This window comes from Ochlerotatus camptorhynchus, unplaced genomic scaffold (assembly GCF_037179485.1).
Source record: "Ochlerotatus camptorhynchus isolate MF236.1 unplaced genomic scaffold, CSIRO-AGI_Acam_v1.1 ptg000220l, whole genome shotgun sequence".
Classification (NCBI taxonomy): Eukaryota; Metazoa; Arthropoda; class Insecta; order Diptera; family Culicidae; genus Ochlerotatus; species Ochlerotatus camptorhynchus.
Window position 1 is genome coordinate 5,677,425 of NW_027040710.1, and position 20,424 is coordinate 5,697,848.

The 20,424-nt window shown below is 38.8% G+C and overlaps 3 protein-coding genes across 3 annotated transcripts; 1 reads left to right on the forward strand and 2 right to left on the reverse strand.

Annotated features, from left to right (window-relative positions):
• Nucleotides 1–970: 970 nt before the first annotated feature.
• LOC135703667 (zinc finger protein 33B-like) lies at nt 971–2,699 on the reverse strand. Its single transcript, XM_065224948.1, has 3 exons — nt 2,567–2,699; nt 1,491–2,497; nt 971–1,297 (listed from the first exon to the last, which is right to left on the reverse strand). The coding sequence occupies exons 1-3, from the start codon at nt 2,672–2,674 to the stop codon at nt 1,075–1,077; spliced, it is 1,338 nt and encodes a 445-aa protein (XP_065081020.1). The 5' UTR covers nt 2,675–2,699; the 3' UTR covers nt 971–1,074.
• A 1,871-nt stretch (nt 2,700–4,570) lies between these two features.
• LOC135703668 (zinc finger protein 675-like) lies at nt 4,571–5,853 on the forward strand. The gene is made up of 3 exons (XM_065224949.1): nt 4,571–4,717; nt 4,792–5,456; nt 5,520–5,853. Exons 1-3 carry the CDS (start codon nt 4,619–4,621, stop codon nt 5,785–5,787), a joined length of 1,032 nt encoding a protein of 343 aa, XP_065081021.1. The 5' UTR covers nt 4,571–4,618; the 3' UTR covers nt 5,788–5,853.
• An 11,700-nt stretch (nt 5,854–17,553) lies between these two features.
• On the reverse strand, nt 17,554–19,893 carry LOC135703706 (ER lumen protein-retaining receptor). Its single transcript, XM_065224988.1, has one exon. It carries the CDS (start codon nt 19,683–19,685, stop codon nt 19,047–19,049), a length of 639 nt encoding a protein of 212 aa, XP_065081060.1. The 5' UTR covers nt 19,686–19,893; the 3' UTR covers nt 17,554–19,046.
• Between the last annotated feature and the right edge of the window lie 531 nt (nt 19,894–20,424).

Below are 20,424 nucleotides of genomic sequence, written 5' to 3' on the forward strand. Positions count from 1 at the left end.
AGGTTTCATGTGTCAATCACATACTTTGCAAACTCTTCTTTAAACTTACAAGTACAAAATATCATAAAAACATCTAACGATTTTATAATTCCGAAAAACATTTTTTTATAGCAAGTGAGAAGAAGCCCTGGCCATCAGTAATAGTAACATTCCGTTTGGTGCTAAACTGCGCTAGATTAAGAAAGACTAAGTGCGGGTTGTGCTTATTAGGCCGGAAATGGGGTAGTTAACCCTATTTACATTATTTGATAAATCTCAGGTAATCATGACAGCAGTAGAGCGGTGCCGGTAGTGTAGTGGTAAGCGTGATTACCTCTTACCCCAGCAGGCCTGGGTTTAATCCCAGTCGGCACCGCCGGGATGTTCTGAGGCATAATATCTCTGATCACGCCTTCCTTCGGAAGGGAAGTAAAGCCGTTGGTCCCCGGTTCATGAGTTTGATGGGTCGATAGGTAGGGTCCAGGTGTGGGAACTGCCTCCCTGGCGTCGGTAGCATTGGAGCTCAGCACGGAAAACAAGATCAACGGAAAACAAATCAAGGAATATGCAATGGGACATCCCATTTGGCTGTTTTTTTTTCCAAACTTTTCCCGAACAAAGTTGTTGAGCTTATCCAGTATTATGAAACTATGGATGATTAGCTAGCACTTCCATTGAACAACAAACTCAGTTTTTACAAAAACGTCTATGGGACCGACTTGCGATGAGCGGCAGTATTGTGCAGTGCTCTCGAAATATGCGACTAATTGTGACCAATCGCTTAAAACAAAGTGTTGGAGCAGATTTTTTCGTCAGTTTATTTTACGTGAATGAGACCGAAAAAATGCATAATCTCGTTGCATAAGTTTTGGATTTGAACGAATATATTACCACAATGATATATGGCATCATGGCATTAGGCATCAATCAATACGATTTTCAACAACAGATCATCGTTTTTATTTAGAAGTAATCAAAGCATCTTTAGCAAACATAAGAAACCATAAATTTTAATTTTTCCAATAACATTCGACAATTTATTTGAACATTTAAAAAATGGCAACATGCGCCAAATTATATCTATCGAAGAATGTTCTAAAGAACAAAATTGCCCTTATGGTGTCGGTTCATGTGCTCACGCAAAAGCCTCTGATAGCCGAACGCTTTGTCGCATGAGGAGCAACTGAATGGTTTCTCCTTCGTATGGCTACGAATGTGCACTTTAAGATTATTGCTCCTGTAGAACTCTTTTGGACAGTGTGGACACTTGAACTCTCTTTGATCCGTGTGGGTCACCTTATGACGATTCAAACGGGCACTGAAATATTGAAAAGAAAGATCTTATTATAATACCAATCCATCAGTAGAAAAGACATATACGTCACATAATATTTATGATAGACACGATTTTAGTACCGCTGTACTTTTTTAATTTAGTACGTCCATTGCGATACTGGATTAAAGGAGTGCAACGCTACTACAATCATGTCTGTCGATAGTATAAGACTCACTTGGATACAAACACCAATCCGCACTCATCACAGGCAAAGTGCTTGTCCGCGTGGCTTTCCTTTTTGTGGTGATAGAGTGCTTTTTTCGAAAAATAAACCTTGTCACAAAGGTCACAATGTAACTCTTCAGTGCCGTGGCGGTTTTTGGTGTGAAGCCTAAGGGAAATTTTACAATGGAAAGCCATACCACAGTTCCCTTCGGTACAAATATACGGTCGCACATCCAGATGTCGATTGAGGTGACCTTCCATCCGATTCCTTTCTACAGATTTTCCGCAGTTCGCACACTTTTGCAGAAGTGATTTATAGATTTCTTTCTCGTCACGCTCAGGTTTTGGGTCATGCGGATGTTTTTTTTTCCTCACCGTGCAGGAGTTTAAACTAGTTTTGCTTACACTTTTCGTTGGTAAAGTTTCCTGAATGTGAACTTCATCATTTTCTTCCACATCCTCTATGAATTGTTCATCGTTATATTCTTCTTCCTCATCTTCGTCCATTAATGTTTCCGAAGGGTTCTGGTCGAAGTTCAATTCGATCATTTGAATTTCGTAATCAATGTCGCGGGCGTCTGTTGTCTGAATATCACTTTCTGGCACATTTTCTGATTCAATAGTTTGCTCCGTCTCGGAAAGTACCTCATCTTGCTCCACTAAGTCTTCAACTAGGTCGTTTTCGTCTGCTATATCTTCCAACTGCTCTATCATCTGATCTGGCTCCTCCAAAGACTCTTCTGCGTCTTGTATTTCGCTCAACCTTTCGTCCTCATCGATTATCACTTCGAACTTCGCAATTTGCAAATGTTCTTCAGGCTTAGTAGACGACTTTTCTTGTTTAACTGTGGCGATCGGTGAGGGTTGCGATACAGATTGGACATTTATGCTGCAAGCGTCCTGTTCCAATAGCTGTTGAACCTTCAAACAATTCTGCCGAAATTCAAAAAAATCTTTGACTTTTAGTGCGCATAGAGCACACAGTTCTAGAGGAAGCAATTTATCCGCTGGATTAATCTGCAATAGGTTTGGAAAAATAAGTGCTGCGTCTATGAAGGTTACAAGTTTGCAAGTAGAGAAACTTACCATAATGCTAACGCAGATGGCAATCTTTTGCAGCAGATTATCGTCTAGCACGGAGTGTATAAGATTGGAACGACCCATACAGAGCCGACATAGCTTTTCCGTGGACATTTTTTAATATTAAATTTTATTTCAACTGGGACCGACGAATGACGCTTACTGAATGCGATACTGTTGGCTTATTTTGACGTTTACACGTAAATAATTCAAATTTATTCAAAACAAACGCCGGTTTGTGCACTTGGGGTTGGACATTTTGGTCGAACAGGTTTTTTGACACGTACCCGAAAAAAATAATTATAATAAAACAACGAAATTACAATGATTTTCACTGTTGAATTTCGATTACACTGAAACAAAGACCATAGTTAGGAATACTATTTTGCAGAAAACATGCTGTTAAATCTACCATGATTTCAGTATAGTTGACTATAAATATAAACAAATTTAATACCATTCTGTCAAAACTGCCATTATTTGTAAGGTTCACCTTAAAAAAACCATAATAAGGTTAAAACTTTATCACACAAACGTTCATGTTCCATAACCATTTCAGCAAAAAATTAGCAGGGATTATAAACAATTTTTAACCATTTTCGGTAAGGTCAGGATATGGTTCCCGTTTACGCGGGTTTACAATTCAGCTGATTCATGAAGTTGATCGCCCCTTGGATAGCCCTAATAAAAGCATAAGAAGGAGCTTAACGACGTGTTCGGGATATAATCCAAACCAATTGTGGGATAGTTCTACCATAGAGGTAACTCTAAGACCAGAAGGTCCTGAAGAAACTTGCTCAACTTTTTGACTCAGCTCTGGTACCATAGAGGTAACTCTAAGACTAGAAGGTCCCGAAATAACGTGTTCAACTTTTTGGCTCAGCTCTGGTACCATAGAGGTAACTCTACACAGCAAAAAAAGTTGTTGAATATTACATCGAAACTGCTGCAACCAGGTCAATCCATCGGTTGTGTAATATCACATTGTACGATGTACATCGATTTTGCGAACAAAATTACATCCATTGATGTAATATTGTATCTGCTTTTTGCTATTACATCATTATTTCAAACATCAGCTTGAATTACGTTGATCGATATTACATTTTTTGTTGCTGTGTATGACTAGAAGGTCCCGAAATAATGTGTTCAACTTTTTGGCTCAGCTCTGGTACTCTCTTCGGTCCCAAGCTAATCGATTCACCCCTCGAAACATAGGAAAAAACCAATAACCCCTCATTTTATCTGTCAAACTATCATAGCGAATCAAAACAAACATTGCGTAGTACTATAATTTCGACTAGAATGGGGTACGTTAATCGTTTGCTTGGGACCAATAGGCTAGTCAAGTAGTGAGCCATTTTAAAATCGTTAGTTTCGTATTGATTGTTGGTTCTACCATCTGGCTTACCCCGGAGGCTTGTCTTTATTAAGGAGATTTTCAGCCAGACGCTGGCAATGACGTTTATATAAGCTCTGGGCCAACAAACAGCTTGCTGGTGTTAGAAGCAAAAATGTTGTAAACATTGCTGAACATCTGCGAACAGATAGAAATACGTCACTGCCAACAGCTGTTTCGTGTTAAAAGATAAACATTGCAATAAAATACGTACACCACTAAACATTTGCACACGTCACTAACACCAATAAGCCCTTTGGCCCAGACCTTATATAAACGTCATTGAGACGCATGTGTTACATAATATTTGAACGGGCCCTTACGGCCAAGCAAATCTCATTATCACCTCTCAATTTCGGTTTTTGTGTCAGATACCATAAGTGAGAGTGACAGTATGTTATTTACAAACAATTTCGAAAAGTTAAAGGAGAATCTCGAGCTCGAGCTGAGAATCTACTCGCTATAGAAATTGCTGACGTTTGTCGTACGTAGTGTGCGTCACGTATACGTATACGCAAAATGTTTTCATCGGGAAAAAAAAACTTCATCGGAAAATTTTCCCGATGAATACAAATCACTTACACAATCATACTTTAGCAATCTCTATTTTCTATTTTTTCATCGTACTTGAGATCGTCAAACAATATTTATAAAAAAAAATGCGCAAATGTCGAATATGCTTGCAAACGTGCATCAGTAACAAACGACTTGTAGATCGTAATTTCCGCGAAAAGGCTCAGGATGTTTTCTGTTTGATGGTAAGCACATAATATGATATGAAATTGACATTATCATTACGAGCCGGAAGTCCAATGATGTTCCTTTATTATAGATCGATGTCTCCAAGCGATATATCTCATTGACAGCTTGCGATTCGTGCCTCAGCAAGATCAACAAGTACTACAATTTGAAGCACACATGCCGCCAGCGGGAGGAACTCCGAAACCCAAAGCAGCGCCCGGTCAGTGTTGGATTTTCGGTTCGAGCAAATCCTCCGGCACCTCCAGCTGGCAGTGCATGGTCGAATGTGCATGAACAGAAAAATGCAGATTACGACGATGATTCCAACATCAAACCGTTGGAATTTGAAGAGGAACCAGTGCCGAAAAAAAAGTATGGAGCACCTCGAAAACGGGAACTAATACGTTTCACAAAAGAGCAGCTTGCGACGCGGTCAAAGAAAGAACTGTACGATGAACGACGGCATGTCATCTGCGAGCACTGTGGCAAAAGAATCCAGGATACTCGTTTGGAGAGCCATTTGAATTCTCACTTGGGTGTGAAGCCCTATGCCTGTGAGAAACCTGGATGTGATATGTCATTTCGATGCGCGAACTCACGCACAATTCACGTCAAACGAACGCATTTTAATGGATGCTTCCCGTGTGAGGAATGTGGGAAGATCTTAGGAAGTATGCTATCTCTAAGGACGCATTCTTATTTGCATCGGGAGAAGCAATTCAAGTGCGAACTCTGCGGGCTGATGGTATTGACGAAGTAACGTTTCAGAAATATGCGTTTGCGAAATAATCTCATACTAACAGATCCATTTATTTGCAGATCTCGGTTGGATATGCACATGCGAGTACACACACAGAAGCGCGACTTCAAATGCCCCCACTGTCCAAAGTCGTTCTATGTCAATACGGTACTAACCCTGCATTTGCGTAGCCATTCGGGTGAAAAACCGTACGTGTGTCACGTTTGCCAGGCTGCCTACTCGCACAGGATACTGTACGTAAAGCATATGAAAAAATATCACCCGTATGAGGAAATTTACAAACTGTCTGATATACAGAAGTTTACCGCGCTTACTGCTGACAATTAGAGAGGGCATCGAATGTAAGTAACGCTGGCTTATCAATAATAACGAAATGTATATGCATAAAAAACCGTGGTCAATCATCCGAAATCCGTCAAGATTTCGGAACTACTTTAATCCTTTTGGAAATATCTTGTTTTTTTTCAACCGCTTATATTATTCTATAACATTCCCCAGAATGCACCATTCCCCAGAATGTACCATTCCCCAAGAAAAGTATGCCATGTATTAGATTGACTATTTTTGTTTATTATAGTCACTCCTGGAATCTTCTTTCGCGTATATAAAAAGAAGGGAAAAATTTCTTAATTGGTCAAGAGGTTTTAGGAGACCTTAATGGATTAAGGGGTTTTCCCTTCTTTGAAAATATAAGAAAAGAAAATAATTAATTCTTTGGATATACGATAAAGAAGGGAATATTCCCATCTTTTAATATTTAAAAGAGAACATAATTAATTTGTTAAATATATGATAAAGAAGGGAATATTCCCTTATTTGAAAATATAACAAAAGGAAATAATTAATTCTTTGGACAAACGATAAAGAAGGGAATTTCCTTTCTTTGAATATAAAAAAGAGCAATTAATTAATTCTTTGGATGTATGTATGAAAAAGATGGTAATATTCCCTTCTTTTAATATAATATATAATCAATAGCTTTTCGCAAGGGATTCGGGGTAATGACCATTTGGGATAATAACGTGTGATAATAATTTTATAAATTTGTAATCGTTAGTTCAACGTTCCATGCACCGATTTTTTAATCCATCACGAGAAATTCTTCAACTCAGGTCGAACAATTCTTCGATAAGGTTTAACAGTTTCCGACTGGTTGAATTGGATTGCATAATAGACCCTTTGACTTTTTAAATGAAAACTCGAAAACTTGAAGGTTGTCATTTTCTAAAGAGCCTTAAAATGGTTTGGAATTGATAAATACATGGTTCCATAAAAGTAAACGTAGCGTATCATCAATAGTAAAGTGAAACTAATCAGAGAGTTTTATCATGAAAAATATATTGAATCAAATGTGTAAAAATTATCGAGAAAATTGGTATTCAGAAGATGTCTTATTCAGTGTGCAAGATACTTGCGGACCTGTTTATTTATGGACGGCTGTTCTGTAATATAAAACTGAAATATAATATCAAATGACAAAAAAAGTGATAAATTACTAATTTCATCGTCTTTTCTGAGGAATGGTACATTCTGGGGAATGCTTTTCTGGGGAATGGTACATTCTGGGGGGAATGCTTTTCTGGAGAATAGTGCATTCTGGGAAATGGTTTTCTGGGGAATTTTATAGAATCGCTAACATTGCTTAACTTAACTTAGAGCCTTTAGCTCCGGTATGGATGTGCGGGTATCATGTGGGCGTGCTACCGCTGCAAGCTCATGTAAATTTTATATAAGCGCCGCCGAATGAAATGCTCAGCGCGTTTATTTGGCGTCAAAATCGTGCAGCAACGCTAACGCGCAATTATCTTGCAAGATACAATACATGTATTAATACATGTATGTAGTTAGTGCGACGAAGTGGCTGACACGTTCGATTATTGCGCCCAAAAGCTCTTAGTCAAATATGACGGGTTCTTTCTTCCGAGTGAAAGTGATCATTGAGCAACTTCGTAGGGTTAACCACCTTTTGGTTTAAATTGCAGCAGCTGGCAAAGGCCCTCCCCATGGACATGGAGGTTGACGGTACTGAAGCAAAGGGTTATGTTTAATTTCTTTATATTTGCAACGATGATGATTTCCCATAGTGACACATATCACCTTCTTAATGCTTCAGTATACCTCAAACGATTAATTCAGTGCCAACATTTCAAAGGGGCGTAATTGCTTTTGTAAACAATGACTTTAGCCGTCAATTTCTCGCGAATGAAATCTTACCTCTCCAAAATTACAACTCGAGCTGGTAGAGGAAACATTCCTCTACCTGCTGGTGTCATTATTTTTCATGAGTGAGCTTTTATTCGCGGGAAATCGACGGCTAAAGCCATTGTTTACAAATGCAATTACGCCCCTTTGAAATGTTGGCACTGAATTCTTGGTTGTTAATAGAACTTCCTTGATGCAATCGGCTGCTTCATGCAGACTGAGCAATTCTGATTATAGTATCAGATTTGTTCTGTATACAGAGGAACTGGGAGGGCTTATTAGAAACTTCTCACCAATAAAGTAATGACCTTCTAGTAAATTTTGCATATCATTTTATTAATATTTTATTTTATTTAAGCATATTATTTTTGTTACAGTCAATTAGCATTAGCATACAATACAAGAGATTTAATATTACTTGCTCGGTTTTGCGTAAAATAATCAATATGTATTTTGCTTGTAATTACCTTTGATTTTTTTTTTTTTTTGTGATTTCAAAATTTTCCTAGTTTGGTTAGAAGTTTCGAAGCTAACACATGTCCACAGGCCTAATAGAAAGATAGACAGACAAAGCGTATCATGAAGAATAGTTGCATGCAGGGTTGCTTCCACTCACTTTCTATAGATGAGTGATTTTCGGAGTTTTGAATTCGTTAGATGTTGTAATGGGGTTTGTGTTGTTGGATGCGGGAGGAGATTAGAGGGCGGGTGTTTGACGCATAGAGCCTGTCAATTTCGCTTTCAGAGTGTCGCAGTCAGCGGTTTTATGATTCGTGAGCGCTCGCGATTCGTAGAATCGTTGATTGTGACTGCCAGTGGATTTGGCGGGTTTTGTGTGTCGGACGCTTGCTTTTTGGCCTTTTCTTGTGTCTAACATGTGCAGAGTATCATTATAGCGTCTGATGGTTTTGAGATTCCTGGTTGCGTGAAATATACTTGTGAGAATATCTGTTTGAGATTTTAGTAGTCACGTTTTGTTTGTAGTTTATATGTTATGTCTTTCATGTAATTATCGTAAATAATAGTTATTCAATAATAGATAATTCATCCATATATTCAATAATAAATTTACGAATGACTATAATTTGGATACCTAACAATTGGACAGAATCACTAGCAAGAATAGGTTGTGTTCGCCTTCGAAAATATCGATTCGTTTTTTCAGGGTTGTAGTTTTGGTTTTCATCAGTGGCCCGGCTCTGATTGTGAACGATTTAGGTAGTATTTTTAGGTAACTATTTAGCTTTTAGCACAACTTTGCTACTACGAATCCACAAAAGACATTAAATTGGAGGCGGATTCTGGTACGGAATTACAGGCTGCTATTCTGAGCAACTTATCTTCATAAAATTAAAAATTACATTTAGGTATTAATTAGCAAATATGAATAGTAGTTAGCTTTAACATAATTTTGATAAAACAATCATTTCATCCAGTTCACTTTAAAACAAACAAGTATGAAAGGAGATTGCTTAGAATAAAGATAAAAGTAATAAGCGCAATATTAAACGACATTAAATTTGAATCTGATACGGTAGGCCATATAACAGAGTCGATAGCCATTGCAAATCAACCATCTCTACCTGCTTATTTTCCTAACTTTCACTATTATTGCTGGTAACGGCGCCGGTGGTGTAGTGGTAAGCGTGATTACCTCTCACCCCAGCAGGCCTGGGTTCAATCCCAGTCGGCGCCGCCGGGATGTTCTGAGGCATAACATCTCTGATCACGCCTTCCTTCGGATGGGAAGTAAAGCCGTTGGTCCCCGGTTCATGAGTTGATGGGTCGATAGGTAGGGTCCAGGTGTGGGAGCTGCCTTCCTGGCACGTCGGTAGCATTGGTGCTCAGCACGGAAAACAAGATCGACGGAAAAAACAAACCGAAGAAAAAAAAAAAAAAAAAAAAAACTATTATTGCTGTTACTCTGACTATCCCCTATGTTCAACAGCTTTCCTTACTATCCGGTATCGTAAACAGGATTCATTTGACTTCTGTGGTTATTATTCTGTGATGCCAAATCTATACCTCTACCCTGGTGCAGTATGGACAGCGATTTTTCACTGGTGACTTGGCCCTATGACCCCCTTCTGTGCTTGAAAATGAAAATGAAAATGAAATGAAATTGCAGCAGCTGGCAAAGGCTTCGAACTGGCGTTAGACAGTTAACAATCGAGCTTGTAACATCATCTGCAGACGATAGTCGTTGGTCTTTGAAGATTAAATTCACGTCATCGAAATAGGGTAAGAAAATCAACGGTCCCAGGTGAGCTCCTTTATATGTTTACTTTAAGAATATTAACATTAGATTGTAAGCTTTATTAACCTTGTGTTTAGTTTGTATTTTGTACGTGTGGGTTTTTTTTTTATGTTTGTTTTCAAGATGAATAGAAATTAGTTCATGTTTTAGGATTAATTAAATATTTGTATCGTAAACCACATTTCAAACCTCCCTCTCCCTTTTCCCATCCAAAAAAAATTGTAAATCCCCACTAACCTCGAGACAACCGCGAGTATCCGGTCCAGCTCCTTTAACTTTAAATATAAGAAATCAATAATGTATAACAAAAATGATAACTCGGCTCTGTAAAGTTTATTCGATTGAGCCTGTACAAATAAAGTAAATAATAAAAAAAAAAAAAAGGTGAGCTCCTTGATGTATTCCTGACGTGGCAAATAAATATAAGACCGGCAATAACCGATGACTGAAGGCCGGCGCACAACGGATAAGTTTTCAGGTTTTTTGACAGTTAGCCCATGCATTATTTGTCAGAAAACCCGGAAACTTATACATTGTGCACCAGCCTTGAAGATGTCGATCAGTGAGATATGCACGTAACCATCGCAAGAAGTTGCCGCTAACCCCAGGTCTATGCTGGTGACAAAAGTCAGTCCCCCTTTATTCTGTGCCGCGAGGAGGTGACTCTCCATTTGATTTGCACGGAGAGTCAACTCACTCGCGGTCGCTGAGTTGTTGTAGTGCCGTGTATACGATGTTACACGGAGAAAAAATACTACCCAAAATTTGAGTTCTTTTGACTTACTTTGAGTTGAGCCTCTCACTTGAAGTCGTTATTGTTGTTAATTTTGGGTAGAATATACTTAATAGTAACTATTTTTTGCAGGTGCTAAATAGAAACTATTATATGCGATTTACTTAAATTTGGGTTATTGGGCTGATCCTGGGAATTGAGGAAAAAGTAATTAATTTTAAGTAGTTTTTCATCTCTGTGTAGACACAGTGCTAAAAAGGCCAGTACACTCAGGTCTTTTTTTACACGGGGGATACGTACCGTGTAAAAAAAACCTACGAGATCTTGATTTTTTGCATGCTTAAATGTTTTTAAAAAATCGGATTTTGATACCATTTGTAATTAAAGCATGATATGGTCCATATAGACATATTTTAAAAATTTCTGTATTTACACCAAAAATTGTGATTTTTTTTAAGTATGCCATTCGGCAGGGTTAACATGGTCAATTTTGCGCACAAATGGGTGATTTGTCAATCACCCCTATTCTGTATTTCGTTTCGAACGAAACTCTCATACAAAAAAATATTTTTTTGTATGAGAATTTCGTTCGAAACGAAATACAGAATAGGGGTGAATAGCTCTGCACTCAATTGACGAATCATGGATTTTCTTGAAGCAACTGATAGAAAAGAGCTTGAGGTTCTTATCATACCTATAATAGATATGTAAAGCACAGTAGATTTGCATTTAGACGAAAAACTATTCTCAAATTAGCGTCATAAAAACGGAAAACCGCTACGCATTTCAGATTTTCAATAGAAAAAATCATTGGTGTGTATTCAAGTGTTGTGATTTAACTACTTTATGCGTGTTTGAAGTTTCATCAACTGGATGAGCAAGTAGTATCGACGGCTAACTCGTTTGAACTCACATTATTGAGCCTAAAGTAATGGTATTTCCAAGATGCACAAATCTTTCAATACTACGCAGCCTAATCAATTTAAAATCTTATCATTATTGTATTCATTACGTTAAATACACTCTCCAATTCTATGAATAATTACAATACTGTCAAAAATTAGTATTTAAAATATATTCAATATCACCCAAAATATTATTAATTACATTAATTATTGCAGAATATTTGTTAATTGTTTTCAATACTGCTTTAAATATTTTGTTTATAATTTCAATACCACTTGAAATATTTTAATTATTAATAAATATTTGAAAAGTATTTTCATTACCATGCACTCAAATCGTTGAGAGCGCGCCCCTTGGGTATTTCAGTGAAAGGCTATGATATTTGATGAACCTCTGGTCGATTTCAACTTTCCCAATTCGCTTGTCTGTCAAGGAAGGTGTTACACTTTTCGGTGAACTCTCTTCAGAACGTGCCTGTCTATGATATATGTTAAGACATTATATTCAAGATGGCACGTCAACGATGCTACCACGCTAAGATGATCAGCCTTCCGGAAATCGGATTACACGGAAGTTAAAATGTCGTCGAACGTGATTATCTTCAACGATAACAGACAATCAAAGAAGGATGATGAGGAACTTGCTTTCCCTAATAATATGTTTATGGTTATTTTGCTTAAGGTGTTTTGCTGTGTGAGATCCTTATTCTCGTAACCACTTCGAAACATTAAGTGCACAAATATCAGCTTCCCCGAAACGTATACCCCATTGAAACTGTTACTTCACGTTTGTTGTACTGCAGCTTACATGAAGTAACAATTTCAGGTGAAATGGGTCATTAATTTCCGATATTTTGTGCAATTGAAAATTCGAAGTGGAAGTGCATGTATATAGCCTACCTGGCGGCCATTTGTGGTCTTTACAAGGAATCACTTTAACGACGTTTTCAGGGTATCATTCAAACCATTTGTGAAATAGTCATCATTTGGGTTATCGTTTGAGTTTGGTATTTTTCATTAGGGTTACTAATAGAAAAGGTAGCATGGAGTTGAATGAAGCAGTGTCCTGTGCGCCTAAGAAACATAGATTTATACGGATTTATGCTACGATTGATGTTGTTGACTGCGTTGATTTGAGATAGCGTTGCTGCACAGTAGCTACCGAGAAGGCTAATTGATCTTGTATGAAATACAGAGCGTCCTATATACCGTATGCGTGATAATGTTTGCACCATCGTACAAATAAGGTTCCCGTTTCACCTGTGCATACAATGCCTTGGTTTTCTTTGCATGCACGTAACCTATAGCTCATACCGTAGTAGCATAGAGGTAACTCTAAGACTAGAAAGTCCCGAAATAATGTGCTCAACTTCTGGGCTCAGCTCTGGTACTCTCTTCGGTTCCAAGCTAATCGATTCACCCCTCGAAACATAGCTTGGGACCGAAGAGAGTACCAGAGCTGAGCCAAAAAGTTGAGCACGTTATTTCGGGACCTTCTAGTCTTAAAGTTACCTCTATGGTAGCATAGTAGCAACAATCAATACGAAACTAACGATTTTAAATTGGCTCTCCACTTTAGTAGCCTATTGGTCCCAAGCAAACGATTAACGTACCCTATTCTAGTTGAAATTCTATTACTACACTATGTTTGTTTTGATTCGCTATGAAAGTTTGACAGATAACATCAGGGGTGTGTGGATTCATGCAGAACATGCAGGGGTGAGTGAAATAGCTTGGGACTGCTTGGGACCGTTGTTCTGGTACTGAGTGAGCCAAAAATAATAATGATTTTCTTCGGGACCCAGTGGTCTTAGAGTTACCTCTATGGTTGCACCATGACGAAGTGGCAGCGTATTCGTGATTTGTTCCATGCGCAAATGTCACAAAAAGACATTTCAATCGCCGTAGGAGTGTCCCGGTGGACCGTCAAAAGGGTTTTAGACCGAGAAAAGAAACGACAACTATCCGCGAAGGTGGCCACAGGTCGTCCGATGTCAGCTCGGGTTCCGAGGGTTATCGCTGCTATCAAAAGGAAGATTCGGGTGAATCCAGTGCGTTCAATAAGGAAAATGGCAAAGGAACAAGGGATCAGTGATTTTACGGCACGGAAGATCGTAAAGGAAGATTGCGGGGCGAAGTCGAGGGCCCGGAAAAAAAACTCACATGATCCCGCATAAACAATAACCATAAGATGCGCCTAACCACCAATTCGGGATATCATCCCAATTTTATGTGGTATGGTCGCACCATCTAAGATATCGTCAGTATATGGTACACGTTTATTAGGGATTACCAACCGCATCCGGGAGCTACGAGTCGAACGATGCAAGAAAATCTTAAACTTCCTTAAGCGAAAAAATCCGGTAATCCTGTTCACTGACGAGAGCATGTTTACCGTCGATCCCGTATCAAATTCTAGAACCGACCGGTATATTAGTTCTCTTCCGGTAAAAGACGTGGCCGACGAGCACAAGAACGTGTATCTGACCAAGCATCCTGCTAGCGTCATGGTGTTTGTATTGGTGGCTTCCAATGGCAATAAAATGGACCCGATGTTCATTCCAGAAGGCGACAAAGTCAACACGGAGGTCTACATCGGGATTTATGTAAGTATGTTCTTCCGTGGATCAAAGAACAGTACGGTCCGAAGCCAAATGTTGTATTTCAACAAGATGGGGCTCCGTGCCAAACCTCTAACCGCACTCAGAAGTGGTTGCAGGAACATCTTCCGTTCTTGGCGAAGGATATGTGACCGCCATCCAGCCCCAATATTAATCCGCTGGATTACTCAATATGGCGCGTCATGAAGGCCAAGGCCTGTTCTAAACGCCACCCGAGTACAGCAAGCCTCAGACAAACATAGACCCGTACGGTACGGGTACGGGCCGTAATTGGAGAGAAATGGATCCAGACTACTACATTATTAGAACCTGCCGTGCATTCCGGAAGCGTGTGGAGGCCGTAATTGCAGCAAGTGGAAACTAGATCGATGATTAACATAGTTTAAGACTCTGAGAAACATCCCCCAATTTTGACATTGCTCAATGGTGCAAACATTATCACACATACGGATTACTAGATAGAGAAAGCCGATTTGACATGATGAACACTACCTCCAGTAGACTCGAGGGTAGACTTTCGTTTCGAATGTTAATCGGATTTCGGTCACAGCGAATGTACTTCTTCGTTCTTCACAAATTTGTCATGTGTCCCTCGGGTTTGGGATAGTAACTTTGGACTTTCGTCTTGTTCTTCAACGACGTTATGCTGTTACTCGGGCTAGACGTCACTATTGAATCTATTGGTTGACTATTGAATCTATTGATCTATTGGTGGCGATAGCTAGGTGCTGCAGCTTTGACAATATATGGACGAGGAGAGCAGGAAAGCGTGTCGAAGAGAAGATTGTAACGTAAAAACACCTAGCTATTATCACCTTGGTAAGCTAAGGGAACATACATAAAGTACGTAGCATTTGATGGAGGAGGGCGGAGGCGGTGGTTTCTCGATGACGTGCTGTTGTTTAAGAAGTTGTGACCGACCATGTACTACCCAACAGATAACTTATGCTGAATAATGTATGAATAAGGGCCCAAGCATTAATTATGTCACGCTAAATCGAGGAGAAATCACCCCCCCCCCTATCGTGACGTTTTTCCTTTACCTAATGCATTGCTTGTCACAAAATCTTAGAAAACCCTCCCCCCCAGAGCGTGACATAATATCCCAGACAACCAGAATGCACATATATTCAAAGTTGTTTTCGTGATATACAAACATATATACAAACAAACAAATCGTATAGAATGCAAAGAAATGGCTTATACGTACAAAAGTGGAGGCCATATACGTGCAAATTTTAATTTAATTTATAACGAGTTGATTTAACATCATATACGATTTAATCTGTAATAACAAATTCACTTTGAAAAGTCTTACGATGTAATCCAATTTGATTTGTGATACAGTACGACGGAAAAATGAATCATCGCATATTGGTCGGAAATTTGCAATCCATAGGATTTAACTTAAACGTAATGCGATGCATGCCATTCTTAAATGCGATTTTGACTTAAACTGTAGCAATTTACGATACTGTCTGCACATTTTTATACGATTTCTGGTTGTCTGGGATATGCATCAACCCGAACCAATTTTTTAGTTGTTGGAACATATTTTTGCTGAATAAGCCCTGTTCTTCTTGTAATGTGTGTTGGGTAGGTATAGCCAAAATACGCTACGAGGGGAGTGCGGGGGGTCTAAAAAAAATATGCTACGTTATTTATGGATGGTCTCTAACGCCCTAACTATATGGTGCTACATTACCTCGAGTGTCACTTCCACGATCGCCATTGTTTCGATTAGCTATTACCCCAACCCGGAGAACTGAGATTAGGGCGTAATTGCTTTTGTAAACAAACACTTCATTTGACGATTTCTCGCGAAATAAAGCTCAATCTCAAAAACTAATAACACAAACAGGTAGATGAATGGTTCCTCTATCATTTAGTATAGTTTATTCACGAGATTGTTCTTTTATTCGCGAGAAATCGGCGATTGGAATGTTTGTTTACCAAAGCAATTACGCCCAAATCTTGTTCATTTCTGGTAATGAAATTCACTTTTTTTTGAACTCGCTTTCGTCGTACTTAAAGAGCCTGAATTTATAAAGAGGCGACATCTTATCCATTTGACAGGTCTTCTGCTCGATTGGAATGACTTTTCCTATGACTTTGACAGATAATCGATTGTTCCAATTTTGACATATCGTCTCTTTATAAATTATTCAGGCTCTTTAGTCGTACTGCGTTATGTTTCGCACTTTTACACCGACGAAGGATGGGTGGTCGATGGAAAAAAAACTAATTTTGTTCTATACATAACTGTTTAATCACAGACAAACAGACAATTTTTTGCTCGTTGATGATAAAGTGCACAGTGATATGCTATGAACTTTGAAGTTCGCACACTACCGCCATCTGTTGAGCGCAGTGTCCTCAACAGTGTGGCAAACGGATGGAAATAGTGTTTTATGGACGATGTTCTATAATCAATGTGAAAATTCAGTGTTATGTATGTTAGTCTGTGGTTTAGTTCTATGTTGGTGACGAGACCATCGTCAGATGAATGAGAACGATAACATAGAAACAGCAAACAACTGCTTCTACGAAATGTAGGGGTTATCGGAAGCTTAATTGTTTAGCTTTCGATAACCCTTCATTTCGTAGAAGCAGTTGTTTGCTCAGAATAAATGAAACTTGAACAGAGAACCACAAAAAAGGAGTTTTAGGTCAGCTAGCCATCTTCAACTATATGCACCTCTTTACGATGAATGTAATTTAAATATTTGGATTGCATCACAACTGGAAGTGGGTGCTTAGCTGCTGACAATCCAAATTATTTGAATCCATTACGATGTGAGTGCGAGGGCCTCTAAGTAGCAACAATAGTTTTTATGTCGTCATACATGTGCTTTCGCTGGACCTAAGGCGCCTAATCAGTTATGAGTACGGTTTAGAAAATCTGTTGTGTTGAAAATTTTCTGGACATCCCTGGACATCGAGTATCATTGTACTTGATTAACACACAGTATACAACTGCATGCATTGGTTGACATAGAAAGCTCTCAATTAATAACTAAGCTTAAAAATCATTAAGTTGAGAGCAGACCAAAGCTCGTAAAAAAGCATCATAGCCAGAAAGAAGAATGCGAGCTATCGATTGCTGTTAATTAACGCATGATGTTCATACGGGGTCGCGTCCAGGCGATGAACCGATAGCAACACAGCCAGTGGCTGATCGCTGTTGTAGTGCGAGTAGTGGTTCTATAGCTATTAATAGAACCTTTTCCTTGGTTGGACAGTGGAAGCAGAGAAAAGAAAGAACAGCTTTCTAGAGCAAGTGCGTGTAATGAGTTTGCCATATGTCGATCGTAGTAATATGATTTTTTCCGGGATCTTCGGATATGTTATTCGTATAAAACAGAACACGCGATCCCCATCTTAGTGGTTTTTCATTCTTTATTTGTATTACCTCATTATCATTACCTTGTTCTCGTATGAATTACAGTAGCAGTAAAATATTAAATTTTATGAAATAGAAGAATATAGGGATTTTGCTTAGTTTAAACATTTTTTCCATGTTTTTTCTTACCATAGCGATTATCAGAACAGAAAAAAGTAGAACCTTAAAATCATTCCATACAGAGCCGTATGTATGCTTACTTTCTGCTGATTGCGTATGATGAATTTATGCACACACGACCTTATAGTACGTTGAAACGAATAAAACGAATTGCTATAGAAAATCTTTTAAACAAAAAACATTAAGTTAGAAAAAGTTTAAAATAACTATACTTTGATTTTGGATTTTCTTTAAATTTACCACTTTCTGCCATAGCTTGTGCCCCGTACGGTAGCCGGATCGTCAACTGTTTTGGCTTGAATCGATAGAGTGAATTGTTTGTTTGTTGGCTTGTTTGCCTACTACTTACTATTTTATTTAACTTGTTTTGTTGTTTGCTTTGTCTAAATTGCAACGAACTAAGCGAGAAGAGCACTCGAAAAATAATAATGGCTCTTTCTAGAGGATTAAGCTTACCTCCAGGATTGAAACGGAAACCGCGTTGTAAAGCAGAAGTTCAATGACTGCTTATTAGTGCTTCATTAAATTAAAAAAAAAAATGGTTTGCGCGGAAAATTATAGAAAATTTATTGGAACACTTTTGAAGGCATTGATAAATAAATAAAAAGTTTTTAGTCGATTAAAAAGATTAAATTTAAGTTCTTCTACAAAGGCTAAATAAAATCCAGTAAAATTTGGTAAAATATTTTAGGATCTTGAAAAAAAAACGAAAATTAATAAAAGTTCAATCGAATTTCGCCTTCGTCTACATTGTTCAGGAAAATGCCATTGATAATTTTCATCCACATATTTTCGTATGTATTGAATCAGCGTGGACAACTTTCCTCACTAGTTTTCATGAAAATGTTGTTAAATACTTATTTTATTCTCCCACAAAGCACATAATACTGTGCTTTTATTGTTTTCCTTCACAAACATAGACAAGTTTCATTTACCATTGGTTTCCATTGGCACTGTGGCCTTGAAACTTCCAAGCAAACCGAGTTCGATTCCTTCACAAGGACTTCCCCCATCGTGACAAATCAACCCACAAAATGTATCGGCCTTACAATCTTTCAGTTCACATGAGTTAATTATAAACTACTAATTTATCGGGCTTTTTTTGCTCAATTACATTTATCTTGTATTTACCATTCTATCTTGCGCGGACATGCTGCTATCTGCTTTAAGATTAAATTCTAATGCCTTCCAGTGAATGTTGGTTTCTTGTTGTTGTAATCAAATTTCCTTTTTTGTTTATTTTGCGGAAATGGTGGAGAATACATTACTTAAACGAATGTTGGTTATTAGAGAAAAGTCTTCGTCCTACCTCAGCTCCTATAGGACCGCTCACCAATCAGCCAATTTACGCCGGAAGCTGTAGCTTTTTACCCTTCAACACCTTGGTGATATAGAGGTAGAAGAAATCGCAGTACAGGATCGTTTGGATAGCTCCGGCGAAAATCGCAATCAGATCATAGTGTCCCTCGGTGTAGTACCGGTAGATCCAGTTGAGAATATACAGTGCACGGTACGAACCCAAAGCGAACAGGTAATGACTGGTAATACTTTCCGCTTCGCCCGTTTTGCTGACGAGGAACAACTGCGGCAAGATGGCCACCGCTTCCAGGTAGATCGAGAATGTCCACAGCACTTCCAGCGGAGTGAAGCTAGCATTGATCAGTAGGGACAGTACGAAGCACGGCAACAGCAGGAACTCAATACGGAATGAATCGTGATTGTGGTCGTAGGTCGCCTTGAACTTGACGTACATCATGTAGAGGGTGGCAAACGATGAGGAGATGAACACCAGCTTCATCATCGTGTTGTACAGGCTAATGTACGTTGTCACTAGATCCAGATAGCGACTGACATAGACCACGGCGAACAGAATCTGCGACTTGCCGGAGATGCCAGCGCACGACCTCGTCTTCCATATTTTTATCAGCAGCAGGATAATAGCTAAAAGATGTGCCAAGTCACCGGCCAATCGGAAAATGTTCATTCTCGCGCTCGATTCACCACAACACCTCCCGAAATTATACTCAAACGACGGCCACCGACCTTAGCTTCCGAGGAAACACACTTGGGAAGTCAAAATTTCCCGAAAAACCGACAGAAAATTGAAAATTTTCCAATTTTCAGCTAAACCGGACCGACTGACGTGTAAACACTCTTCTTCTACCAAGATGGCAATTTTCTTCTTTCTCGTTCTGGCCCGTTTGTTGGATGCTCCTGTCGACGACGGAGTCAAAGCGATGACGAAGAGAGGTGTCATTTTTTGACGTTCAACCGAACGCGAAACGCGTTTACGTGTCAAAACTCGCGGATCCGTTTCATTTCGACTGTCTAGTCAGACAATGCGATCCATTTGCGTTCAGGGTGGTATTTAAAGAGATCGTTAGGTATAGGCTTGCAAAGTTGTTGAATCTGTTGTACCCACACTCAAAAAATTCAATTTATTTTTATTATAAACCCCTAAATTTATTTTCTATTAGATATGATTAACATGAAATCCATATAAAAAAGATATGACATCAATTTCTTTGACATATAGGGGTAAGAGGGACATAGTGAACAGGTGGGGTATAGTGAGCATCCCTCACTTTGGCTCTAGATTTCCAGCTGCATGAAACAAATCAACTGGTAGTAGGTTCAATATCATTATGATATTGATCCTACCACCAACCAATTGGTTCCGAACGGCCGGTGCACAGGATGCTCACTATGCCCCACCTGTTCAC

Excerpts from the sequence above, each read along its gene's own strand:
- LOC135703667 (XM_065224948.1), bottom strand. The coding sequence starts at position 2,674 with ATGTCCACGGAAAAGCTATGTCGGCTCTGTATGGGTCGTTCCAATCTT. Across the intron at positions 2,498-2,566 it reads CCATCTGCGTTAGCATTATG|ATTAATCCAGCGGATAAATT; the intron begins GTAAGTTTCTCT and ends AACCTATTGCAG. Across the intron at positions 1,298-1,490 it reads GGATTGGTGTTTGTATCCAA|TGCCCGTTTGAATCGTCATA; the intron begins GTGAGTCTTATA and ends TCAATATTTCAG.
- LOC135703668 (XM_065224949.1), top strand. The coding sequence starts at position 4,619 with ATGCGCAAATGTCGAATATGCTTGCAAACGTGCATCAGTAACAAACGA. Across the intron at positions 4,718-4,791 it reads AGGATGTTTTCTGTTTGATG|ATCGATGTCTCCAAGCGATA; the intron begins GTAAGCACATAA and ends CCTTTATTATAG. Across the intron at positions 5,457-5,519 it reads GGGCTGATGGTATTGACGAA|ATCTCGGTTGGATATGCACA; the intron begins GTAACGTTTCAG and ends ATTTATTTGCAG.
- LOC135703706 (XM_065224988.1), bottom strand. The coding sequence starts at position 19,685 with ATGAACATTTTCCGATTGGCCGGTGACTTGGCACATCTTTTAGCTATT.